This window comes from Eschrichtius robustus, chromosome 4, assembly GCF_028021215.1.
Source record: "Eschrichtius robustus isolate mEscRob2 chromosome 4, mEscRob2.pri, whole genome shotgun sequence".
NCBI lineage: Eukaryota > Metazoa > Chordata > Mammalia > Artiodactyla > Eschrichtiidae > Eschrichtius > Eschrichtius robustus.
In genome coordinates, this window is record NC_090827.1 from 89772825 (window position 1) to 89796703 (window position 23879).

The following is a 23879-nucleotide window of genomic DNA, read 5'->3' on the forward strand; positions in this document are numbered from 1 at the left end:
GTGGTTTGTGAAAATCTCACCTCATCTGGACTGCCAAGGTCACGGAGACGCAAGTAATCGACCTGGGAGATAACTTGCCTAATTATCAAATATTCAGCCAACAGTGTGTGACCATTTAACCGGCTGCACCTGGGACCCTCCTTCAACACGTGCTGCTTCCTAGTACTGCCGCCTCTCCTCCACCCCTACTCATCGCCACCCAGGTGGCCAGCGCCCCCAAAGGGGCAAATCCTGGGACCCAAGGACATTTCAAAGAGACAGCGGCGGTCACCTTCCATTTCCGTTTTACTTAAAAACATTCACATGCTTAAAAATGGGAGAAGGAGGGGGTACTTAGAAATAAGGGCGAAATCTTTTGCAGTTTTCCCAGTTCAAGTTCTCAGGCACTATTGAAAGTTCATTAATAAGATATTTAAAAACAAAAGTGTTTCACACACCAAGTAGACGCCAAGCTTTGTAAACTGTCTCGGTCTTTAGTTTGGGGGAGTTTGTAAAAGTCCCCCCAGCCTCACCCCATTCCGGATTTCTCCTCTTTCAGAGCCTTTGTTGAATGGCCTGACCTTCCCGAAGCAATCAAACTAAGAACTGCCTCACCTCCCCATACCCCACTTTTTTTTTTTTTTTTTTTTTTTCCCACGGCAAAGGAAATAAAAATGCCCCGTGAGAGAAGTAGGGGAAATCATGCCACAAAACCCGAGTTCCGCGGGAGTCAAGCGCCTGTGCTGTCCGCGGCGGGGCCCGGCGCGCGGGGCTGGAGACTGTCCCTACCTGGGGCCGGTGGGCGGCGGCGGCGGCGGGGTCTCGGCGCCCATGGCTTCGCCGGCCTCGGGCGGACGCGCCGGGAAACTCCAGCGGCTCAGCGCCGCGGGGATGCGCCGCGCCCGCAACGGCCGCCCCGGCGCACTCATTGGGCCGGCGCGTCACGTGGCCCGGCCGGCGGGCGAGCCTCCCGGGTCCGCGTAACCCTTTACCTGAGCTGCCCGCGCCGCGCCCGGGCTTCCGGAGCGCCACCGCCGACCCCCCGAGCCCGGGCTGGCCTGCGGGGCGCACCCAAACAGAAAACCCCGGAGTTCGGCCTCTGATCACCGACACCCCGGCTGCATGCCAGCCTCTGTCCGCGCAGGGAAACTTTTTGGTGCCTATTTTGCCGTCGTGCTGCAGGGAGAAGGGAGCTTCCTGATTTGGGACGTAAGTGGGGGGGGGGGGGAGATACATAAATGCACTCCCTGGCAAATAGATCTGTCCCCCGTTCCCCCCGTGAACTTGTGGTTTTGTTCCCCCCCCCCCCCCCCCCCCGCCACCCAGTGCTGGCATTAGCCGCTTACACCTGGTGTGTGCACTGTCGCCTGCCTTTATGGGATAGATGGTCTGGGAAAGAGCGCAGACGCTACCAGAATGAGAATTCCCGGGGAAGTTGCGCAGCCTCGCCTGCACACTCAAGACCGCGGTGGGAGTTCAGCGAAGTCATGCTCCCCCGCCCCTCACCTTCCCTCTCTGTTCCTGGGTTGTTGGAACCTCGGCTGCCACACTCCGTCTACCCTCCTGAGCTCCACGCCCGTGCTTGTGGCAATCCATGCACTTAAGGTGGGTTGCTTTACTCTAAAATAGTACTTAAGGGTTGGAGATTGTTTTCACCTGTGCTCCAAAGTGCGTCAGTGTTGGGCTTGGCAGGAAAACGTGTTAAGCAACGGCGCCACCTGGCTTGCCCTCTTCTCTCTTTCCCCTTCATTCATTCAGGGAGAGTCAGGATAAAACAGGATGCTGGAGAAGCAACAGGGCAGAATACTGTTTAAAGATGGACACACTGCCTTTAGTTCTTAATGTGTCCACTCTAATGATTCCAGCGCTATTTACACGACAACATTTGTCACGCTTTATGGGGGAAAACTCGTTTTTTGAATCTTTCCGCTTGTGTAGTAGCTGCATGCTTTAAAACGATAGATTTACAGGGGACGTTGTGTGCTGTTTTACATCACTTTCTGATAAAACTCTTTGTCACAATAAAGGGCCCTCTTGTCCAACTTCTAGCCCATGCTTTAGAAATGTCCACTGGTAAGTTTATCAGTTGGTTATTTTGACCAGTTGGTATTTATCTTGGGTTTTACAGTGTGTTTCCCAGACTGGCAGAATCAGCATCATCTGGGGGAATTTAGTAAAAATGCAGATTCTTGGATTCCACCCCAGACATATGGATTCAAAGATAGTGGAATCAGGGAGGGTGAAGTAATCTGTGTTTTAACAAATGATGCACCACCACCCTGAGTCTGCTCATGCAGCTGGCTAAGTTACCCTCATCTACTAAAGGCTGGGATTCTATAAAGCCACAGGTGGTGGTGTTATTGGTAACCTCAAATTACCAGTTTTACATAACTTGTCATGTTGATACACTGAAACTGAACCCTTTGATGTGTCTGTACAAAGTGTAATCTGTATTTCATGCAGCTCACATGGAATGCCAAATGGAGCTCAGAGGGGACCCTCATAAAAAATAAGGAAGAAAAACCTATGGTTTCTTCACGCGTGTGGGAATGAAACACCACGATTCACTTAGTTTTTTAGGTGTGTTTATGTTTTCATTGACATATAAATTGTTCTCCGCTGATGAGTTATGGAAGCTAAGAAAGCTAATTTGTTTGAGTGAATTTGTCAGTATAGTTCTAAATTTGTCAATATAGTTCTAAAGAAAAGGAGAGACACACTTTTAAAAAGGTTATGGTGTTGGCTTACATTATGACCAAACGAGTGCCATATTAGGCATTTTAGACTTTTGAGAAAGAGATTACTGGTTAGATTCTTTATCTTTAGCTCAGGTTTCTCCATTGGATGGATCGCGTATTACCAATTGCCTGCGTGGATGTCTTAACCTTTAAACTCTCTGGGTCCAACTTTATTATTTCCCTCATTTTCATCTCCTAACCTATTCCCTTTACATTTGTAACTCTACTCTCCACTCAATTTCAGTTGGAACTGGAATTAGAGTTTTCCTTCTCTTTCATCACCCACCTCTATCAGTGACATCCTGAAGTCACTCTTCTTAGCAATTTTACTGCCAGTGCCCTCAGATCAAGTTCTTACACTTTCTGTCTCAGGTCTTTGCAATAGTCTCTTTGCTGGTCTCCCAGCTTATGCTCTCTTTCATCTCTAATCCATCTGACATATTACTGCCCCAGTCATTTTAAAATACCATTTCAACCAGGCCATTCCCCTTCTCAAAACCTTTTTCATGATTCCCTATTGGCTACCGAATAAAGTTTAAAATCCCCGCATAGCATTTGAAGTCATCTAAGTACACTTTGACGCTCCCCGTTTTTGCTCACGCAGCTTCCTCCGCCTGAAATGTCTTTCTGACATTCTGACAGCTAAGTCGTACTTATCCTTCAAGCCACTGCTCTCTGTCGCCTCCTCTTGGCCATCCTTTCTGATTCCCAGTTAGAGTTAATTGCTCCCCTGCAGTGTATCCTCAGTACCTGGCTTTCACTTTTCACTTTTTTTTGTTTTGGCTAACAACTTTTTTTAAAATCACAGTGTGTCTTACATCCAATTTAGTTGCGCCTCCCTTAGATTATAGGATTCTGGAGGGCAGGGGTTGTGCGTGACTAATTTTTAAATCATCCTAGGCATAGCATAATGACTTAGACATAGCAAGCACAGTGTTTGTTGTGTTCTTGACCCTAGGAAGGAAGATATTTATTTAAACAACAAACTCCATGTATATGAAATGCTTTTATGCAAATGATAATGATCCACTCCTCTACATTTTCTCTGAGAACCAAACTTCATGTACTACACATAGAACTTGTTTCCTGTTTTCCTATTAAAACTGAAGTCCTAGAAGGTATAAACTGTTTACTAATCTTTGTATTCCTGGCAAAATGTATGCCGAAGTAAATATTTGTTGGATGAATACTGCAACTATTGCAGTTACGGTTATACCTGAAAATCCTGGGAGTTTGCAAAGACCTGCAGTGATCTCCAGAGCCTAGCCTGGCCTCTAATCTTCAAATTAGAAAATATCTCCTAGGTCATTAGCAGTAAGTTCCTGCTGGATACTCAATGCTTTATTTTTATGTGCTTTGAGAAGTTAACAAAAAAAAATTGTTGGTGTATTGAAATCCTGTTCAGCGATTCCCTCTGGACCTCTGTTTTTCGGTTTCTTCATCTGTGCGTTTGGAATATTAACAGTACCTACCTCACATGGCTGTTGTGAAGATTACATGGCTTAGCACATGCAAAGATCGTGTACAGTAAGCACTCAGTAAGCATGAACAATTATTATTATTATTACTGTTATTGCTGGAGATCTCTAACTACATCTGCCAAAGTTGGGGGAGAAAGACAAACACCACACAAATCTAAGTAGTTTATCTTTTATTCATACAAACAATACATACACAAGACTGTACATTTTTTGAAGACTGCAATAATTTTCTAGTGTAACAACTCTGTAATAAAATTTAACTAAATGTAACATTTATGAAAATATAAATCTCTGATTGGGTAATTCTTCCCAACAATACAAAGTTTACATAAAAACATTCAATATGAGCTATCAGTTGCAAACAAGTTAGGAAACATCATTCAAGTCACTTGTTAAACTCTGTTGGCTGTTACATAGAACATTCACACACTACATTTAATCCATCTAGACATTTATTTCTTAGAAATGTGTAGCATGGAGGTCCAACTGATAATGACAGGAATAAGAATGTGTTGCCTCCGAAGAGCTAAAAAAAAAAAGCATTGACTCAAACAGTCAACTCCACGTGGTCTGTACGTGGCCTGAGCCTTCTCTGGGCTACCACCTCCCTGGCTGGTAGCTAGACCAGGAGGAGTATACTGAAAAAAAAGTCCTCCACTAGGGAGTGGGTGTTTATATTGGAATCACATCTCTGTATGCTTACCTGTCAAGCCACTTTCCAAATTGAGATACAGTTGGCTTGGATTCCCAGTGGGTTAGATCACTTTGTTTCTTGCATTAGCATTAACAATTAAGATGTCACTCTCTTTTTTCTCACATTTCTCCCCCACATCCCTATGAGAGCAATAGCAGGAGCTATCACTACCCTTATTCTGCAGTTTACAAAAACAATACATTTGGGCGGTTAAAAGATCTGTCTACGAATACTGGATGAGTTCATGGCAAAGCTGGACTGAAAGCAAGTCAGTTCCTTGTTCATTATTCTGCCTTCTCAAGTCACCACTGTCCCTTTCAAACCAAACTAAACCACCACTACTGACGCCCTTTGGAAAGGCATCCAAGGACATGCCATGAGGAGGATAGGGAAGGAAGAAAATCACTTTCCCCTTTTGAGATGTAATATTTTCTTTTAAATAGGAGGAGTAGCTTTTAAAAACATCGAATACCAATTTCACAGCTTCTGCTTTGAAACGGATAAGACTATAAAAGGCTCTAGAGAGTCCTCAGGCAGAAAGGGTGACAGATAAAGAAGTATACACACAGTGTGTAGAAGTAAGAAAGTGATTACAAACAGGGACAGTAAAGAGCCTTTGGACACCCTTAAGATTTACAGAATATTTTAGCACAAAGACAGGCATATTCAGTTTGTCCCAGAGTATTTGGTCAGCTATCTGCGTTTTACACAGGAAAGAGGAGGAATGAGAGTAAGGCAGATGTCATCAGTATTCCATAGATGGCATGTCGAGAAAGCTTTCCTTCTATTAAGATTTACTGCAGGGATTTAGGAAATAATTTATGCTTCGGTACAACTGACTTCCATGGCACAGCCTTTTGTTAGTACAATGATAGAAATGAACAGGTGTTTTGACCAAATTTGTAATGCCCTTTCTGTAACTCTTTTTTACACCCAGCACAAATAGACATTTCAAAATGACATGAAAAGATTGTGGTTTCTTATTAAATGTGTTCTTTTGCAGCCCAGAAAATAGTTTAAAAATCATGTGTTCCATTATACAGAAACCCTTGCATGCAGTTGTCACAACTGTATTTTAATGAAGACTGATGCTGTGTGTTCAGTAGCCCTATGATAGCGGTAGGTAGCTCTTGCCCCAGTCAGTCTGTGGCCTCACACGTCACATCCTTTCTCCTGGGAAACTGGGAGTACATCTGGGCATTTTTGTTACATTATTTTGCACCTTTAGACCTTCCATCTGCAGACTGCATTGACACAGTTGTCAGGATCATAAAATGTAAGGAGAGATTAAGGCTGTGTTTAGTTATCCACACAATCACTTGAAGTCCAACAGCAATTTGTGTTTACAATTTCAACCAGCTGCTGTAGAACTAACTTCAGTCCAAATGGTCTCTGTGTAGCTCTAGCCTCTCTCATCTGGACAATGGGATGAGTTAAGCTGCTTCTTCCCATCCAGTTAATTTTAAAACTACCCTCTAACTTCCAGTTGATATAGCCATGCAAATATGATTTGTAGAAATTCTCTGTTAAGACTTCGTTCCTGGATACACTTTGTCAAAAAGACCAACCTCACAACCAATTTCACATTTCTGTACATTTCATGAGCATGGCAATAATTAGCATTGGAACTCCAGCATCTTTCCTGTCCTTTAAGAATGAGTGTTTATCATCTGGGATACAGAAGATACTTTTTTTTCTTTTACATATTATGTATTTCTGCTGAGCAGGAAAAACATTTTGTCAGTTGTCAGGGGCATAGCTGTGGCCCCTGGATTCCAGGGCAGAGCACACCCGGTCATAGCAAGAGTTGTGTTTCTTGGAGGGCGTCGCCTCATTGGGCTCCATGGAGTCACTCACTGTGATGGGACTGTCTCTTGCAAAGACCTCAGTGGATTCTCTCCATAAACAATCCACCGACACTTTAAAACAGTATCTATGACACTTTGGCCTCGATGTCTGTGTCGCATTATTGAAAATTTGTCTGCTATTTGAAGTGGCGATTTTAATTTTCAGTGCAGCATCTACGCGGTCCACCACCGTGTATATCCCTATACTGCCGTCTTCAAAACCCACAATGATGTTCAGGTGCCGCTGGGAGAGGGCAAGAAAAGTTGGAGTTTTGTAAAGGGAGCAAGCACCGATATTTTTGCCATCGGCCAGTCTCATGACAATCAAACTGGATATCGCACCATTTTCATCCTCTTCCTCCCCGTTTCGGAAACAAATGTATACCAGGTAGCGACCGTCTCGAGACAACCTGTGCCTCCAGATGACCCCAGAGGCGTGAACCACCCGTAATTTACCGCTGTGTAAATCCAGCACGTTGATATTTTCATCTCCCCTGGAAATAATGCCTAGCTTTCCATTGGGAGAAATTTCAAAATCCTGTAGATTTTTCAGGAAGTTGTTTGGAAGTTGCACACGGCGACAGATCACTTCATCTGTCAGACTCCAGATATTCACCGTCTCGGCTGACGTGATAAACACAATGATGTCCGGACAATCGGGGATCAATTTAAAATTCACAATGGTGGTGCCGTCTTCACAGCAGAACTTCTTGGTGATGCTTCCTGTCCAAAGACTGACTGCCAGCACCTTGCTTTTGGTCATGCCCACCACGAAGGTATTTGCAGAGGTTATGAAGGCATTCTGCAGCGTGGTCAGGATGTTGCACACCCTGTGGCCCGTGGCCAGTCTCCAAACCCTGGAGGCATTTTCCTCACAGAGAGAGACCACGAACTGGTCATTGTGTGTAATCAGCAGCTGAGATATTCTCTGCCCATTAATTCGGAAGAGGTTTTCACCGCTGCTGGTATGCCAGACGTACTGGCTGCTCTTGTCATCCGATGTCACCATGACGTCTCCAGAGGATGTCAACACACAGTGTTCAACTATTCCTTCATGCTTAAATACTGCTTCAAGGAACCCACTGCTGAAGTTCCACTTGTGAACACAATCAGAGCCATCGAGGGAGTAAATGATTTCCCCCCTAGCGGGTAACACCAGACTTTGGATGGGTTTTCCAGTCTTATCTATGTTGGACATAGCTGTGATTATATCTATGTCCCAGATAGAAAGAACACCACTGGTGGATAAAGATAGCAGCATGTTGTGATGACTGGATTTCACCAACTTGACTATGGTACCTGAGATTTCCTGTAAGCTCGCCATACACTGTCCCGTGTCCCGCCTCCAGAAAAACACGGCCGAGGTGTTTTCCATGGTCGCAATGATGCAGTCTCCATTCTTGGACAGCACAGCCGATATAAAGCGTTCGTTGTGCTTCGCTCTGAACTTTTCAGCCACCTTCCACATACCGGTATCTAAGAGCTCAATGCTGAGGGCTTTACAGATCAGAACTGCACTTTGGTCCTCTGAAAGTTCAACGCTGACCACTTCACTATCTTCTCTTCGGCAGTCAAAGTCATCGGTCAGCTGGGGGTTGGAGATGTCCTCAGTGTTCCAAACAGAAAGGCTTCCCTCACTATCTACCATTACCATTTCCTGAGCTGTGTCCAAGATAAGAAGGAACTTCACAAACCCACCTGAAAATTCAGATGTCACCGTACATAACTTTTCTCCACTCCCTAAATGAAAGATGGTAGTGGTGTTCAGGTACTGTCCACAGAAGGCATACACGCCGTCCAGAGAGCACTGGACACAGGTCACTTCGTACCAGCAGTGGAACTGGTAAAGGGGCCATCCGTAGAGCAGATCGATGACAGTGACATCTTTGCTGGCTTCGAGCCAGGCCAGAGCGTGTTTGACGGACAGTGTAAATCCATTGATGTAGGTGGAGCCGCTTCCATGCTTGGTCCCTTTGATTTCCACTTCAGACAGGAGGCAAGAATTTACATTGTCGTAAACCAACAAGGTGTTATTTGTCGTTGCCACCACAAGATACTTTTCATCACTGGTGAGTTTCATGCCCAGGATGACAGACTGGGCTGTCGTGATTTGCCTGAGTAGTTGACGCGTTTCCACATCCCACGTGCTGATGGAACCGTTTTCTAAAGCTGTGAGCACCGTACTGGGATTACAGGTGGGCAGAATCTCGGTGACGTGCAGGTGACTAGATGACAAGGGAAGACGCTCCGGGCTATAGGTCACATCCATGGATGAGTGTAATGGCACGATGGAGCAGTATTTGGGCCCATCTTTGTCACATTCTAAAAGAAGGTGTCTAAGTTTGGGCAGGGAACTCACGACGGGCAGCAGTCTTTGCTGAAGCTCTGCAGAAAGGGAGCCAGGGAACGCGACAACCTTGGTTTTGATGCTGCGGAGGGTGCTCGCCAGGAACTTCAGCTCCTTCTCCTGCGAGTAGTTGTAAGCCAGCTCGATGTCCAAGAGCACTTTGTCAAACTGGCCAATTTTGATCATGGTGTAAAGCCAGCTGAAGTTCATGATGATGCCGTAGAGCAGGTCATCGGTCTTCCCGCACCTCGTCAGGTGGTGCAGGAGCTCACACATTTTCCGATGGTTGACGAAAAAGATGTCAGGCTCCAGTGGGTTGCACTGAAAGACCCAGGGCTGGTCCGGGGCCTGCCTGTCGAAGGAAGCCTGCTCCATGAAGTGCTTTTCCTCCTCAAGCAGGCTTCTGCTGTCCAAGTCAAGGCAGCCATTCAGGTAGGGGTCTTCAAGGCAGAACGCTTTCCTTCTGCCCCCTGACCAGACCCCCAGGAAATAGTCTGCCAGGATGGTATGCATTTCATGCAGGTCACTGTTATCCTGCAGATATAGCTTCTGGGCTATGAGCTGCAGGTGTCTGTTGGCCCAGACCAGGAGGGTGATGTTCTTCACGTGTCTCTCGATTAAGTATCCACTGAGCCCCTCCTTGAGCCTCGCGATGTACAGATAAGGTACCCTCAGGGGATTGCTGGGCCTGGCGCTCTCGTTGAGCTCATTCATCACGCTGTTGTCAAGGGCCAGCACGTCTTCCAGCTCCATTTCACTCAAACCCATTTTGGCCATGGTGATGTAACCGAGAGCCCGGGAGACGAGTTTCTGCCCACACTTCCTCTCCAGGGAGCAGAAGAGCTGCTCTATGCTTTCGTGCACAGTGACACAGAGGGAGGATTCATCGACGTCTCTGTGAGATCGCCAATTTCTCACCTCCCTAAAGGTCAGGTTCACAAACATGGGCAACGTGCACTTGGAGAAGACGTTGTTCACGTAAATCTGCTGGCCCGACGTGACCTTCCTTTTGACCCGCAGCAGCTGGTGTTTGAGCACCTGGCTGCACATCTTCCTGTCCCGGGGAATCAGCTCGATGTAGTTGTCTTCTTCGTGGATAAGGCACCTTAGTTTCTGGAGGATCCCATGTTTGTTGGGCAGCGTGGAGAGGACAATCCGGACGAATCGGGGAAGGTGAACCGGGAGCCACCAGAGCTTCCTGGCCTCGTGGCTCTCTGAGAGCTGCTCCAGGGCATCGAATATGACCACGAGGGGTCTCTGCAACGAAGACTCATTCAAGAGGTTTATAAATAAGTCGCGGAGGTCATGGATCTTCTTAGGGTAGCTCTGAACCAGGCACCGGTAGTTCACGGCCAACTGTTCACAAACACTTAGAAGGAGAGTCCTAAGATCAGTACTCATGTCTGTGGTTCCTAGAAACCTCACGACTATGACTGGGTCAGATTCTGGTCCTGTGTCTTCATGTAGCCAGCCGTAAGCCTAAAACATAAAGGTGGTGTTTAGAATGGAGACATATATTCACATGGTCACATGCAACAACACTTCCTCTCTGCAGAGATCAGCCTTCTGGTAACCCTGACCAGGCAGAAAGTACCTTAGAACCAGGAAGTGGAAAAACCCGAGATGGTCAGAGAGCTCTCAGAAAGCTCATGCACTAAAGTCTGTAGGTGAGACCCTCAGGATCACTCTACTAAAGGTAATAAAATGGTGATCACAGTATTAGTCAATCACAGGGCAGAATTTAGCTTGTATTCTAAAAGTTACAAAGCATTTCACAAACTGTAAACCTGTATATCTAGTATGCTTAGTTTCTCATCGCTGAATTTCCATTTCTTGGCATGGTTGTTGGCACATGGTCGATGCTTGGTGAATATTTGTTTAATGAATAGATTAAGTAATGACCTACACATTATACTGACTCAAATATTTTCCTTAATTGAGATCACATAAGGCTATATATGTGGCTGACCACATTTCCAGTTAATTAGAATGCAATAAAAATACTCAGCACTAAAATGATACTGAATATAATCTTGTATGATTCAGAGACATTTTACTCTATTGTGATGCTATGGGGTCATCATTATGATTATTTTTTATCATTACATAAAAATCTATATAATGCTGGTTAAACGAGTTTTGCTGAATTTGTGCTTTATAACAGACAGTTTACTATATAAACAGGCAGTCATCAGGCCTCATATTGTCTCTCTGTAGGGCACATGGGATTACAGTATCATGTAACAGAAGAGGAAACCAAGGCCAAAAATAGCTTGCTTGGAGTTAAATGATTACCAAGAGGTGAAAATGGAGTAGAAGTCATATCTGACTTTCATTCTAGTGTTCTCTCTCTCCCACTCTCTTTTTAAATTGTATAGTTAAAGAGATAAAGTATATGAGGGGGTTGCTAGGTTTAATATTTTTCTGTCTGGAAAGGTAAAGACAAAAAGGGATATGATCAAAGTATAAAACACTCCAAAGTATATTTTTAGGGAGAAAATACTTTTCAGTAATCCTTGGAATTCACCGAGGATACTTCTTAGAAAAGGACATATTATTTAATACATTAAGAAGTAAGTTTATGAAACTCAGTTCCCCAATTGGTAGTTCAGGTTAAAGTATGAGTAAGTTTAGAAAAGATTCATGGATGTCAGTTTCAGAATGAACTGTTAAGGAAAATAAGCAACTCATTGTCAGTGTTTGGCCCAAACCTTTGAAGCTAATTTGGAGGAAGGTAATGTTGCCATTTTACAGCTGTCGTTCGGTGGCAAGTCAGAAACAGAACACAGTTTGTTTGTCCCTATGTGGATGGCTTATGATGATTATATACATCGTCCTCCCTCCTCCCAATCACGTGTTGTGGGATGTGTGATGTCTGTAAAGAATGGCCCTCTGATCATGAGCTCATGTCCAAGATGTCGGTTGCACAGGAGATAACCTGGAGATAAACACGGGATGCCTGTCTGCATCCTTACAAGGAACATGAGCTCACGGGAGCACAGGTTGTTGCTGGTGGAGGTGGCAGGGGGTGGGAGGAGCAGATATTCCCCAGGAGGGAGGAGAAGCAAGCAGAGTCCAGGCAGGGGACCTAGAAATAGGCAAGCCTCCTCAGGGGAGCTGGTGGTTGGACAACATATCCAGAACAGCGAGAGCTCAGAAAGCTGATTAACTGTCACTACATTCTGGCCACGGGAACTGCGTATGTATACAGGCATATCAGCACACATCATGTAACTCCCATGCTAGACACACAGGGTCGCATCACATGCGCATTGTCCCTCCAACCACCTTTACCCTCTCCTGATCCTCAAGGAAAAAGCCCCAGAGTGAGGGTGAAATGGATACACCAGTGTTTTCTCATTTGATTTCAGTTCCCCTTGTAGTAGTGTTACTATCTTGCTTCCTTGGAATAATTATAAAGTTTGAAGATGCATGTACGAAGTAGTGTTCAAAGACAGACAGTCACATACGTGCACATGCACACGTTTATTTTGATGCAACATGTCCCTTAAGTGTAAGCCTGCCATTTCATTGGGTGTTCAATTAAAGAAAGAAAGCATATCCTAATACAAGAAGAAAAACCAGCAGCTGGGCTTGGCAGACTGAGAGATGGTAAATGGGCCTTCCTAAGGATTTTTCAAGTATTGGGACTGGCCAAAAAGTTCGTTCAGGTTTTTCCATAAGATGTTACAGAAAAGCCCGAATGAACCTTTTGGCCAACCCAATAAGCTTGATACACCCAATTGTCTCCTGTGACCTTACTTGGGAAGCTAATCCCCCCATAAGGTGCAACACAGTTGTTCCAGTTCTTGTCCTCAAGATGATCTACCTGAAATTGTGTAGCACATGATAAATCATGAGAATGTTCACAAAGTTAAAGATCTGTTTGTAACAGACTGACCATGGGAAGAACAATACAAAGATTCTGAAGTAACACCAGGATAATATAAACCATCAGACTTTGATATCAAGTGTTAACAGGAGGTTAAAACTGGTACTAGTGTCACCCAGTTTAGACAATAGATACCGCATTCAGATAGAAGCTCCAGCCCATCTTGCAAGACTTGAAAGGGAGTTCTGAAAATTAGTTTTGCTACCTTTGATGGACCACCCACCTCCAGCCTGAAAAAGAGATTCAAGAGGCCAAGAAAAAAGTGGGAGATGAGGATGCTGTGGGTTGTATCTCTCACCACCCCACTCCCAAAGGGGAGGGCTGAGAGATGCCCACCCCTCACTTCTAGCCTAGGGAAAGGGGCTGCAATGGACCACTTTCAGGATGTCCCCTACGGCTTGGGAGACATGGCCATCTGTATCTGATGACATTTGAGGAATATGGAGGTTGAGTGAGTGAGGCTGGCTAGCTGCTCTGATGGAGGAATGATAGAGAGCTGCTGTATTGGAGCTGGAGTTTCTCAGGGCAAAACAATACCTGAGTGTTTCCCATGTATCATATGTGGGCCACTGGCAAGCGTGAGCTGACGAGGGTTTCTGTCGGTTCTGTTTTCCCAGGTCTAAGGGGGTTTGCTGGGTTGTGGAGAGGCTCTTGGCAGAAAGATACTAGAAATGTGTGTTGCTGGATGCCTAGGAGCTATGGAGGTGACCAGCTAGATAGAAAAACAATACAGTTCCCTGTGTCACTCTAGGGAACTGTAGGTGAGAGATGCTCAGTGAGGACAAGGTGGGGGATGGGGGAGGGAAAGGACCTTCAGGAAACCATGAAAAGGCCTCAGAAGAAACGGGAGGAAGTGTTAAGCACCCACCAAGACCAGAGTGCCGAACCCAGGTCAGAACAGTACTGGTCATGTAAGAATGTTCTGGCCACCTTACCTTTCCTACATCCCCTAAACCACAACCCTACAGGGGTCAGAAGTGCGGTTGGGGTTAGGGACAGAGGGGAAGAAGTGCTGTGTGTTGCAAGAAAAGAGAAGATGGCCATGTCCCTATTTCCCACTGGAGGTGCCTTGTGTATGGTCGACCTCAGCTTGGGCAGGGAGATGTAGACTGAAGTTTTAATTATCATCTTTGACTGGACATAGTAATTGCCGAACTGAGATGGAGTTAATATCCAGAAGCGATTGGAGTGCTTGTCTTTGCTGAGAGTGATGAGAAGAGTTGTGAGATCTGCCCTAGTTTCTATCTAGGTGAGAACTAGCCCCAGAACATGAGTTTGAACAGTAAGAGACAAAACAAAGCTATTCTAGAATTGGACCCCATGAGTCTTCTTCTTTCAGTATAACTGTTATACCAGCAAAAGAGAAACACTGAAGTATCCATTCCTAAAGGACCGATTATAATTCGGGTAGTAAACACAGAAAATGGAAGTGAATTTGATCAATTGATCTTTTCCCCAAAGTAAAAGGTTTTACAAATATACACATAAAAGAATAGGCTTTTACCTTCTTTGCTACTTCAGCTAGCAGAAGGGTCTTCCCAGTGCATGGTCCACCGTATATAATAAGAGGGTTGATGTGCCCGGTTTTGCTTGGAAGAATGTATTTATGCACGATGTTTAGAGATTCACATTTGTACTCGTAGAAGGAGGCATACGTTTTACATAGTGATGAATGCTGAAGGATTTCGTCATAGAGTGTATCAGTTTCTGTGTCAAAATTCTGTTGTACTGTGGCCTGAATTATGTCAATCATGTCCTCATAAAATTGTTTACCGAGTCCTTCTATGTAATGGTTTTCTATTTCTTGGGAATAGCCTAGTTTCATGTCACAATGAGTAACAGATGTGTACACCCTCAGATTAGATGACGCAACAATGGTAGGAATAAATTCATCCCGGAGTTTTATCAGCTTCTCTTGGGCTTCTGGGTCCCGAATAATCCTTGGTTCTGCTCCAGTTATATCCATGTATTTTCCCATCTCTGGGATTTTCACGAAACGCTCAATGTTAGCAATTTTCCTAATATAGCAAACACATTTCTTCAGGAATGCTGGAGTTTGCTTCCCTAGAGCGAAGTCAAACTCATCCTCTATAGCTGAAAGAAGATACAACAAGGAGTTTATTGTCTAGAACAAAGATGCAACACACCCACGCTCTGAGCACGTAACTCTCAAGTCACTAGTGGTAGTTTATTTTGCTTATAGTGTGTAGCAGAGTCGCCTCTAGAATAATCTCTCAATTCCTTAATTTCCTATTTGTCTTTTCCTAAACAGCCTAGAGCCCAGAACAATGGGTTCTAAATAAAATGATTTAATTTCCTCCTCAACCTGAGGGAGAGGTTGAACATAAGCATAAGAAAGAAAGCATACCAAGCTTATGGTTGACTCTTTTAAGTTCCTGCTTGGCTTCCCTCCCAGACTTCAGGAGTTGTAAGAGTGGAGAGCAGGCACCAGCTGGGGCCAGGAGAGAATGAGGAAGAGGCCAAATGATGTATCTAGTCTATTTCTTCCTTCTCAGTCTCTCCTTACAACGTGGTTTCACCATTTTGTTTGAGATGCATTGTACCCCAGACAGATACGTAGAAATAAAAATATAAAAACGGGTTCAAAATATAATTATGTGCTGATTTTATTTATCCATTATCATGTCACTGTTAAATACCATTATATCCATCAGAGCAGGTACAGAAAAATGACTGAGCATGTAGCTTTATCTCTTGTGAGAGAAACCATGTTAGGGCTTACAATACATATGTTTACATAAAAGTAAATAAGCATTCTAAATCATTTGAGGCCCCATAAGAACATTTAAAATTGGATCAGTAGTAATAAAAATATCATTTACGCATGGTTTTAGGGAAGTCAAATAAAAAATAAATAAAATAATTAAACCAATGGAAATGAATTTTAAGGCAAGCAGGCTTTTAAAACGGGTTGCCCTCCCTTCCTCCCCCGCCTTTCTTCATCTGGTTGGTCTTAATCAAGCATCTACTATGTTCCAGGTACGCTGCTAGTTTCTTAGGATACAATGGTAAGAGAAAACTGAGAATGTTAAAAAAAAACAAAAACCCTTATGAAGCTTACAATCCAGTGGAGGATGGCAGACATGAATCACAGAGTCCCACAAATAAATGTATTATGATTATTTTTAGGCCCGTGAAGGTGAATAACGTGGTGCCATGAGAGCAAACCCACCTGGAGGTCTAACCCACTTGGAGAAGTCAGGGAAGGCTTTCTTAAGGGGGTGACTACTGGGCTGGGATCTGGTGGAAGCATGGGGGGAGGGGTGGGTCTGGTCATAACTGAGAACATCTCAATGTGCTGGCCATAACGCAGACATCGAGCAAAACCTAGAACATAGGTGTATTCTCTAGAGTAACTATTAAGGAAGGTGGGAATTTTATTTTAAAATGGTGCCTTTTAGCAGAACTTCTGTGACACTGTTTTTTTCCAGTAATGATAGCAATTGATAAAAATTTGTGACTTAAGTAAAAAAGACATGTGTATAGCCACCAGTGTTGAATGAGCTGTGCCATTCACATCAGTATGTTTTACAAAGGGTTTTATTCCGGCAAGTTGGTTCAGGAGGCCAGTTAAAGGAGCTTTTATAACATATGTCTACTCTTCTTTTTATAGAAGATTAAGAACTTGTTATAATGTAGACAGGGGAAGATGTAAGAAATCTGGACATTATGAGCTCCTGCAGAAAGCAGCTTTTGGCCCATCTCTTTTCCAGCCATCTGGGTACAATGCTAGGGGCACACTAGGTTAGCCAGTGCTGTATACCGAGTAACATGAAGAGAAAGGAGGTGATCCACCTGCAGTATCTATATGTAATGGATGATAATTAGAGATATGCACTGTCACTTCTGACTCCCAGAAAACAGACCAACTGTAACCTGACTTTGTTATCACCTCTATGGAAACAGAGTGTCAATCAGGCATGTTGATCATAAATGCAACATGAAAAGAGATACAGACAAATCAAGCTGGTAGAGCCCATCCAAGCTTGGCTCAGGGGGATAAAAAGAGGCTGTATGCAAGAATGTCTGGTTGATAAATATACCTGAATAAATGAGTCATGTGAGACAAAATCAACTCTATAGAGTTATTTTTAGAAGCAAAGTGCATCCTCAACATTTTGGGGGACTTTTATTAATAATTCCTGATGTTTGTTTGTCAATGAATATTATAAGCTTCCCCCCTCCTTACTAGAATACTGTATTTGTTTTCTGTCTTTGTGTTTTCCTTAATATCCTAAAGTTTAACCATCACAGAACCTGATGAAAGTAACACTGGGGAGATTCCCAGCCCTGGCAACTGTCATTCATAAGACATTCAGCGCTTTACTATTCCCAAGACCATTCAGTTGTGGCATTCACAGTATGGCACTGTTTTGGAGTCTAATTTACTTCTTTCTCTTCCTTTCCTGTTATTTAAAAAGGTAAAACTGGAAGTGTTGTGAAAAAATACATTCAAATATAAGTAGTACACATTTCCAGGTTCTATCTGGTATGCTTAAAAATATTAAAGTAATATTGTAGCATAAACACTGACATTTTTGGGCGGTTTTGTTTGTTTGTTTGTTTGTAGTGTAAGTCTGACTTGAGCTTTGATTGCTGAGGCATCCACTTAAATGATGGCTGTCTTGAATAAGCTCATTACCAACCACACATACAGAGCCAGGCCACCTCTACTCACTGAGGTTCCTTTGTTTTAGAGATCTTGGTTGATTTCAGTAATCACTAAAATTTTGCGCCACTTGTTTTTGTCTCTTCCTGTGCTTTAAATTCCCACTCTTATGTTTTAAATTCACCAAAAAAAAGTGAGCCCAGTAAAAGCAAAACCCGATGTCCGCTCTCTCTCTCTCTCTACTTGTGACCTCGCTGTGTGGCCCCAGGTGTGCTGTGTAATTGCCAGCTCCTGTAAGTAATAAGGCTTTATTTTTTCAGTTTCCTGATGGTGATTGCCGAAGGGTATCTTGCAATCATAGTAAGCACAAGGGTTGGTCCAACCACAACATTGGTTATTGATAGGCTGGAGAGACAGGCACAAAACAAATATACTCTGTTCATTTCAAAGAGTTGTCCCTTCTTCAGCAATTTGCATTGTGCAGACATTGTCTTAAAATGAGTTTGGAATGTAAAGTAAATAAAAATTTCATGATCATGCATATCTTTAAGATGTAACCCCAAGTAGAAAATAGTCCTCGTGTAGTAGTTCATACTACATAGTATGAGATTATTAATCTTCATATGGCTATCCATGTGGACCATGTTCTTTACGTGGAGAAAATTAAGAGAAAGTGTTTGCCGATGAATATTTGAACACTTGAGCTGTCTGACTCTAAGCGAGAGGATACCCTCCCCTAACTGGTGTCTCTTACATCAAGAATAGGAAAGTTTTTGCTCTTGGTATTTTTTTCCTAATACAGCATATTTTTAAAAACTGGGTAGTTCTGTCCTTGATAAAGATGAAGAACCAGGGCTTCTAAAATGGGTCAAAAAGATCCCAAAGGAAAAGGATATATGTTAACCTGTATTTTCTAAAGATAGTACTTATTCCTGCCAATTTTAGTACTTTTAGGGAGAACTAAAATAAGACCTAATTTTTTGACAGCTTCAGGAGAATGAATTTGTCAAAATTCTATATAATTTCTCTGAGCTTGCAATACATGTATATCCAAGGAGAATGATATCAAGTGCTTCTTCGGTTTTCACAAACGTTTTGCTACATCATTCACAAAACCAGTCTGAAAATGCAACTACTGTTGCTTTTTTTTCAATAATTCTTTACTATCAACTCTCAAAATAAATGCTACTTAACTGATTACTTTTACCCAGGTGTGTTTGTCCCCTGGAAACTATGACTGTCATATTTCTTCAGATATGTGGTTTCCTGTGCAATTCCTCAAAATAAAGCCTCTTTTCCATGGCTGAGAAAGGCCCACAAGTGAGTCTCTGCTCGGTAGCTGGGGAGACTTTTATTTTAAGGTTAAATTAGATCCTGCCACTCCCTTACTTCCCAACCTCCGATGGCTTCCCATCTTACCCAGGGATGGAAGAAATTGTCACAGGTATGGGAAGTCATTTTGGCTTACACATGGTTTGGCTTGACCTTTATGCTAACTACAACAGCCTGTCTTCTGGCCTGTCAAACATGCATTGTACATCTGATTTAACCACTAAAATCTGATTTAACCATTTAAAAATCAAAACGGAATAACTGTGGTTCAGGCATTCAAAATGGAGCTGGGTGGCCATTGTGGATGTGCTTTCAGACATGTTCCTGTATCACTGAGAACTTGAATTCTCTGAGCTGTATCAGACTCAAGGATACAAGGATTTTGTCGTTCTTAAAACTATATCTGCTAGCATCTGCCTAGGTCTCAAGGTCTCCCCTTGCACCTGTGCAACCACTTCAGACCTCAACCAATCCTTATTTGACAAGCATCCTGACTTCTTGCCAGCTCCAATTATGATTCTTGATAAATGACTCATGTGACTAACTGTAACTTTGTGATTTTGCCTATATAAGCCTCCCCCATTTTGCAGTCAGGTGGAACACAGTTTAAGTACTTCTTAAATCTGTGTCTCGGGCTATAGTCCTCAGTTAGGCTCAAATAAAATTATTTTCTATTCCTATTATAGATTGTTTATTGATTATTTCTGTTGACATCAGAATAAAATACAAGGTCCTTATTATGGCCTGTGCCCACCTTCTGACCTCGTCTCTCCTTCTCCAAGCCTGGCTACCTTTACCTTCTTCCTGCTCCTAGAATTTGCTAAGCACATTCCTGTCTCAGGGACCTTGAACGTGGTAATCCCTCTGCCTGGAATTCTCTATTTTAGATATGGCATTGCCGGCTCTGATTCGTTCTGTCATTTGGCTCGAAAGTCATTTCCTTACCGCCTGCCCCATCTAAATCTGGACCCCCACAGCCTTCATCAGTCCCTATTAGCCTGTTACTGTGTTTTGTTTTATTCGTAGCACTTATTCTTTCTGAAATGGTATTGTTCATTTGTCTGATTACTTGCCTATCATTTATCCCTGCTGCCCCCCTAAAAAAGTTCCAGAAGAGCAGAGACCTTGCCTTCTTTGTCATTGTTGTAGCCCCAGTGCCTGGCATATAGTATGCACTCAATAAATGTTTGCTGAGTGAGCCAAGTAAGTGAATGAATGAGCAGCTCAACTGAGAAACACTGGCAGAGTCTGGTCTATTATATCCAGCCTCCTCTGTGTTCTTTTAAAGTCACGTTTTTGGAGAATTCCTCAAGTTAAGTAAAGGCTTATCTTTGAATAAAAAGAATACTTGCCTCCCCAGGAGATGGAAACATGTAGAAAAATTAAATTTCATCGGGCAGTAAATGCAACTAAATTTGCAGAACCATAAAAGGGAAGCAGCGAATACATCTATTATTTATCTATTCCTCAGTTTACTGAAGATGCGTAAAAATTACCTGAGAACAGGTACCTCTTGGCTTGGCTGTGTTTCATTTTCCTCTTTTCATGTAACAGTTTTACAGCAACCTTGAATACCTTCTTGATCTCATCTGATATCTCTTGCCAGGTCTTCTCATTCTCAGCATTGGCAGAGGGCTGCATCTATGGAATTGTAAAAGTGAGATATTGGTCTTAAAATCATCATAGAAAACCCAGTATTTAAGAGCAAGAGAACTATCGTTATTTGAAAGTCTACTAATGCCTTATCATGATAGGTGTCTAACAGACAGAATCTCATTTCCTCTCCCCGGTACCCTGAAAGTGATGGGAACTTGCCCAGGTGACACAACGGTGTGAATCCAAACAGGATTTGTTTGTCGGGATTTCTTAATATACCATGTATTTCCTGCTTGAGTTTTGATACAAATGTCATAACAAAATCCTATCTTCATTACCCTCTAAAGAGGAGAGACAGTTAAAGGGGACGTACTCATGTTACTATTTAATTGTCTTTAGTTGTTTCTTCCTCATTTTTATGATCCTTTAGGAAATAAAATAGGAGTACGTACCAAGAAAGTAACATTTATAGAGTCTTGCTGATAATCTTATTCAAACATTCATTTACTTAACAACAATTTATGCAGAAATATCATGTGGGGTTTAGAGAATAACTGAAGTTTCCCTAGACAATCATGGAATCAAATGAAGAAGGAACAACTAAAGCCAATTAAATAGTAATACATGTGTAAGTTTTACAACTTTGTAAAACTGATTTCTTGAGGTATCATGTTTTTTTTTTTTATAAATTTATTTATTTATTTATATTTTTGGCTGTGTTGGGTCTTCATTGCTGCATGCGGATTTCTCTAGTTGCGGCGAGTGGGGGCTACTCTTTGCTGCAGTGCGCAGGCTTCTCGTTGCAGTGCTTCTTTTGTTGCGGAGCACGGGCTCTAGGCACACAGGCTTCAGTAGTTGTGGCACACAGGCTCTGGAGTGCAGGCTCAGTAGTTGTGGCACACAGACTTAGTTGCTCCACTGCATGTGGGATCTTCCCAGACCAGGGCTTGAACCCATGTCCCCTGCATTGGCAGGCAGATTCTTAACCACTGCACCACCAGGGAAGCCCTGTATCATGTTTTTTGATATCTACCTGACCAGCTACTACCTTTACTTCTGGCATATTTACCTAAGAGAATGGTTTGGGGTTTACTCCAATATTCATCTCCATAGTCTTGCAGATAGTTACTTTGAAAAATGCATGTGAGGAAGAAGAAGAAAAATCGAGGAATCTGACATGATTTCATTTTGCATGGAGAACATGCTTTATGTTAAATGTCAGAATGACAAAGACGCAGGGTTCTTTTTTTTTTTTTACCTTTTTATTTTATATTGGAGTATGGACACAGGGTCCTTAAATGAAGGGCTGTTGCTAACCCAGGGCTCTCCTCCTCTCAGAGCTGCCTGGTTGCTGAATGTATCAAGGAAGTTCTCTTTGGAAGAGGGATGGATAGCTATGCCTTCTTTTAATCTCTAAAATTCTGTGCAATGAATAGTCCCACCCATTTTCTCTACCTCCTTCATTCAGTTTCGGGGGACACATGATTGATACATTTGAGAACCAAGTTGGAGAAGAGACAATGCTAATGTTTCCATCATATTCGTGCATGACTCAACCTCACTGCAAGATTCTACATAAGGCACAAGAATATAAATTAACAATGTATGAAATGTTAAAGGAACATACTGAATTAAAAAACTAGAGACTATAAAAAACAGCTAGGCAGATTTTTAAAAGACCACCCCCCCCAAAAAAAAATCTTTCACAAATTAAAAATATAGCTGTTGAACTTGAAAACTCAAGCATGAACAGAGTGGACACAGCTGAAGAAGAAAATTGATGAACTGGAAGAAAGATCTAAAATAATTTTCTGGACAGCAGCACAGAAAGATAAGGAAATTGACAATGTAAAAGACAATTAAGAGACATGGAGGATACAGGTACAAATTATTATATATAGAATGGATAAACAACAAGGTCCTACTGTAAAGCACAGGGAACTATACTCAATATCTTGTGATGAACCATAATGGAAAAGAAAATGAAAAAGAATGTATGTATATGTGTAACTGAATCACTTTGCTGTCCAGCAGAAATTAACGCATTGTAAATCAACTATACTTCAATAAAATTTAAAAAAATAAAAAGTAAAAATTAAACAAATTTTAAAAAGAGACGTGGAGGATAGACTGAGGCAATCTATTGTACATCTAATTAAAGAGCACAAAGGAAAGAACAGAAGGAATAGAGGATGGACATTATTTGATGAGATGATGGCTGAGAATTTTCCAAAACTGATAGAATGCGTGAATTCGCAAATGTAGGAAGCACAACATATACCAATCAGAATGTATATAGATACATTATAGCGAAATGAGAAAAATACAAATATTTTCAGATAAACAGAATGTATCACTAATAGACCTCCATTAATGGAACTTCTAAGACATATACTTCAGGAAGAAGGAAAAGACCCCAGCAGGAAAGTCTGAGATGCCAAAAAAGAAAGGTGGATCAAAAACTGGAAGATTTCTTAGCTTTGGATTTAGTTGTTAAAAGGAAATTTAGGGTCCAGGGCAGAATAATTTTCTGTCTACTGTCTTTTCTGTGGAGAAAACCACCCCTGGGTGACATAAACTGTTTAAAGTCATGGAGAGAGACATACTTCGGAGAGAAAGATAACTTACTGCATTTTTATTGCTTTTCAGCATTTCCGACTTGGGTCTGAGGTAATAAGCTGCTGGCACCGAGTTCTCATCCCGACAATACCACTCTTCCAGTAACTTGGTCTCCAGCTTCGCCTCTACGGCAGCATCCAAAATCATTTCAAACTCTGACGCTTCAACTTCTCCAGGGATTCGGATGTTCCCATATTTTTCACCTAATAGTCCCTGTGTATCACCGAGAAAGTTCAGTTTAGTGTATCACCAAGAAAGTCTATTTCAGTATTCATATCATATGGCCACTCAATAAATATTAATAAATAGATAACAAGATACTTTGTTCCATCCATTGTCTCTTTTAATCACAGTGGATACGTTTTCACATGGATTATTTCATAAGTAAAATTGGACCATTTATATCGTAGTATAATAAATTCATATACTGAGATTGCATATCATATTAGACAAATCAAAAATACAGAATTTTGTAGCAAAGAAATTTTCCCAAAGTTTACATAACCTAACAAAGGTTGTCTATTTTGAGATTTTTTGTTTGTTTGTTTGTAACAAAGAAAAATGACATGCTGGACTCTATGAAATATCCAACATGTAAACTCACAAACAAAAAAAAAATTGCTTTGTACAGAGTTTATAGTCTGATTCTAAGCCCCAGATTTACACAGCTACAAACGAAAGAAGTATGAGATCGCTGAATGTGATGTCACTATAAATCACATAA

General features: G+C 42.4%; 2 protein-coding genes and 1 long non-coding RNA gene across 4 annotated transcripts in view; 1 reads left to right on the top strand and 2 right to left on the bottom strand.

Moving 5' to 3' along the window:
- The window catches only part of C4H4orf19 (chromosome 4 C4orf19 homolog), an 82858-nt gene extending 82016 nt beyond the window's left edge, over nucleotides 1-842 (bottom strand). The window contains exon 1 of the mRNA XM_068542258.1: nucleotides 769-842. The gene's annotated coding sequence lies outside the window, so the exon portion shown is untranslated. The remainder of the gene's footprint in view (nucleotides 1-768) is intronic.
- A 173-nt stretch (nucleotides 843-1015) lies between these two features.
- On the top strand, nucleotides 1016-23424 carry LOC137763791 (uncharacterized). 2 transcript variants are annotated; one of them, XR_011073851.1, is made up of 3 exons: nucleotides 1016-1188; nucleotides 1306-1584; nucleotides 23186-23424. It is a non-coding gene; the product is annotated as an uncharacterized lncRNA (long non-coding RNA). The 2 variants fall into 2 exon arrangements; XR_011073852.1 differs by having other exon boundaries at nucleotides 1364-1584.
- Nucleotides 6633-23879, bottom strand: part of NWD2 (NACHT and WD repeat domain containing 2) — a 191641-nt gene continuing 174394 nt past the window's right edge. The window contains exons 4-7 of the mRNA XM_068542259.1: nucleotides 23165-23368; nucleotides 20437-20581; nucleotides 14483-15072; nucleotides 6633-10565 (exon numbers count right to left, since the gene is read on the bottom strand). Of these exons, the coding sequence (XP_068398360.1) occupies nucleotides 6633-10565; nucleotides 14483-15072; nucleotides 20437-20581; nucleotides 23165-23368 (4872 nt within the window). The remainder of the gene's footprint in view (nucleotides 10566-14482; nucleotides 15073-20436; nucleotides 20582-23164; nucleotides 23369-23879) is intronic.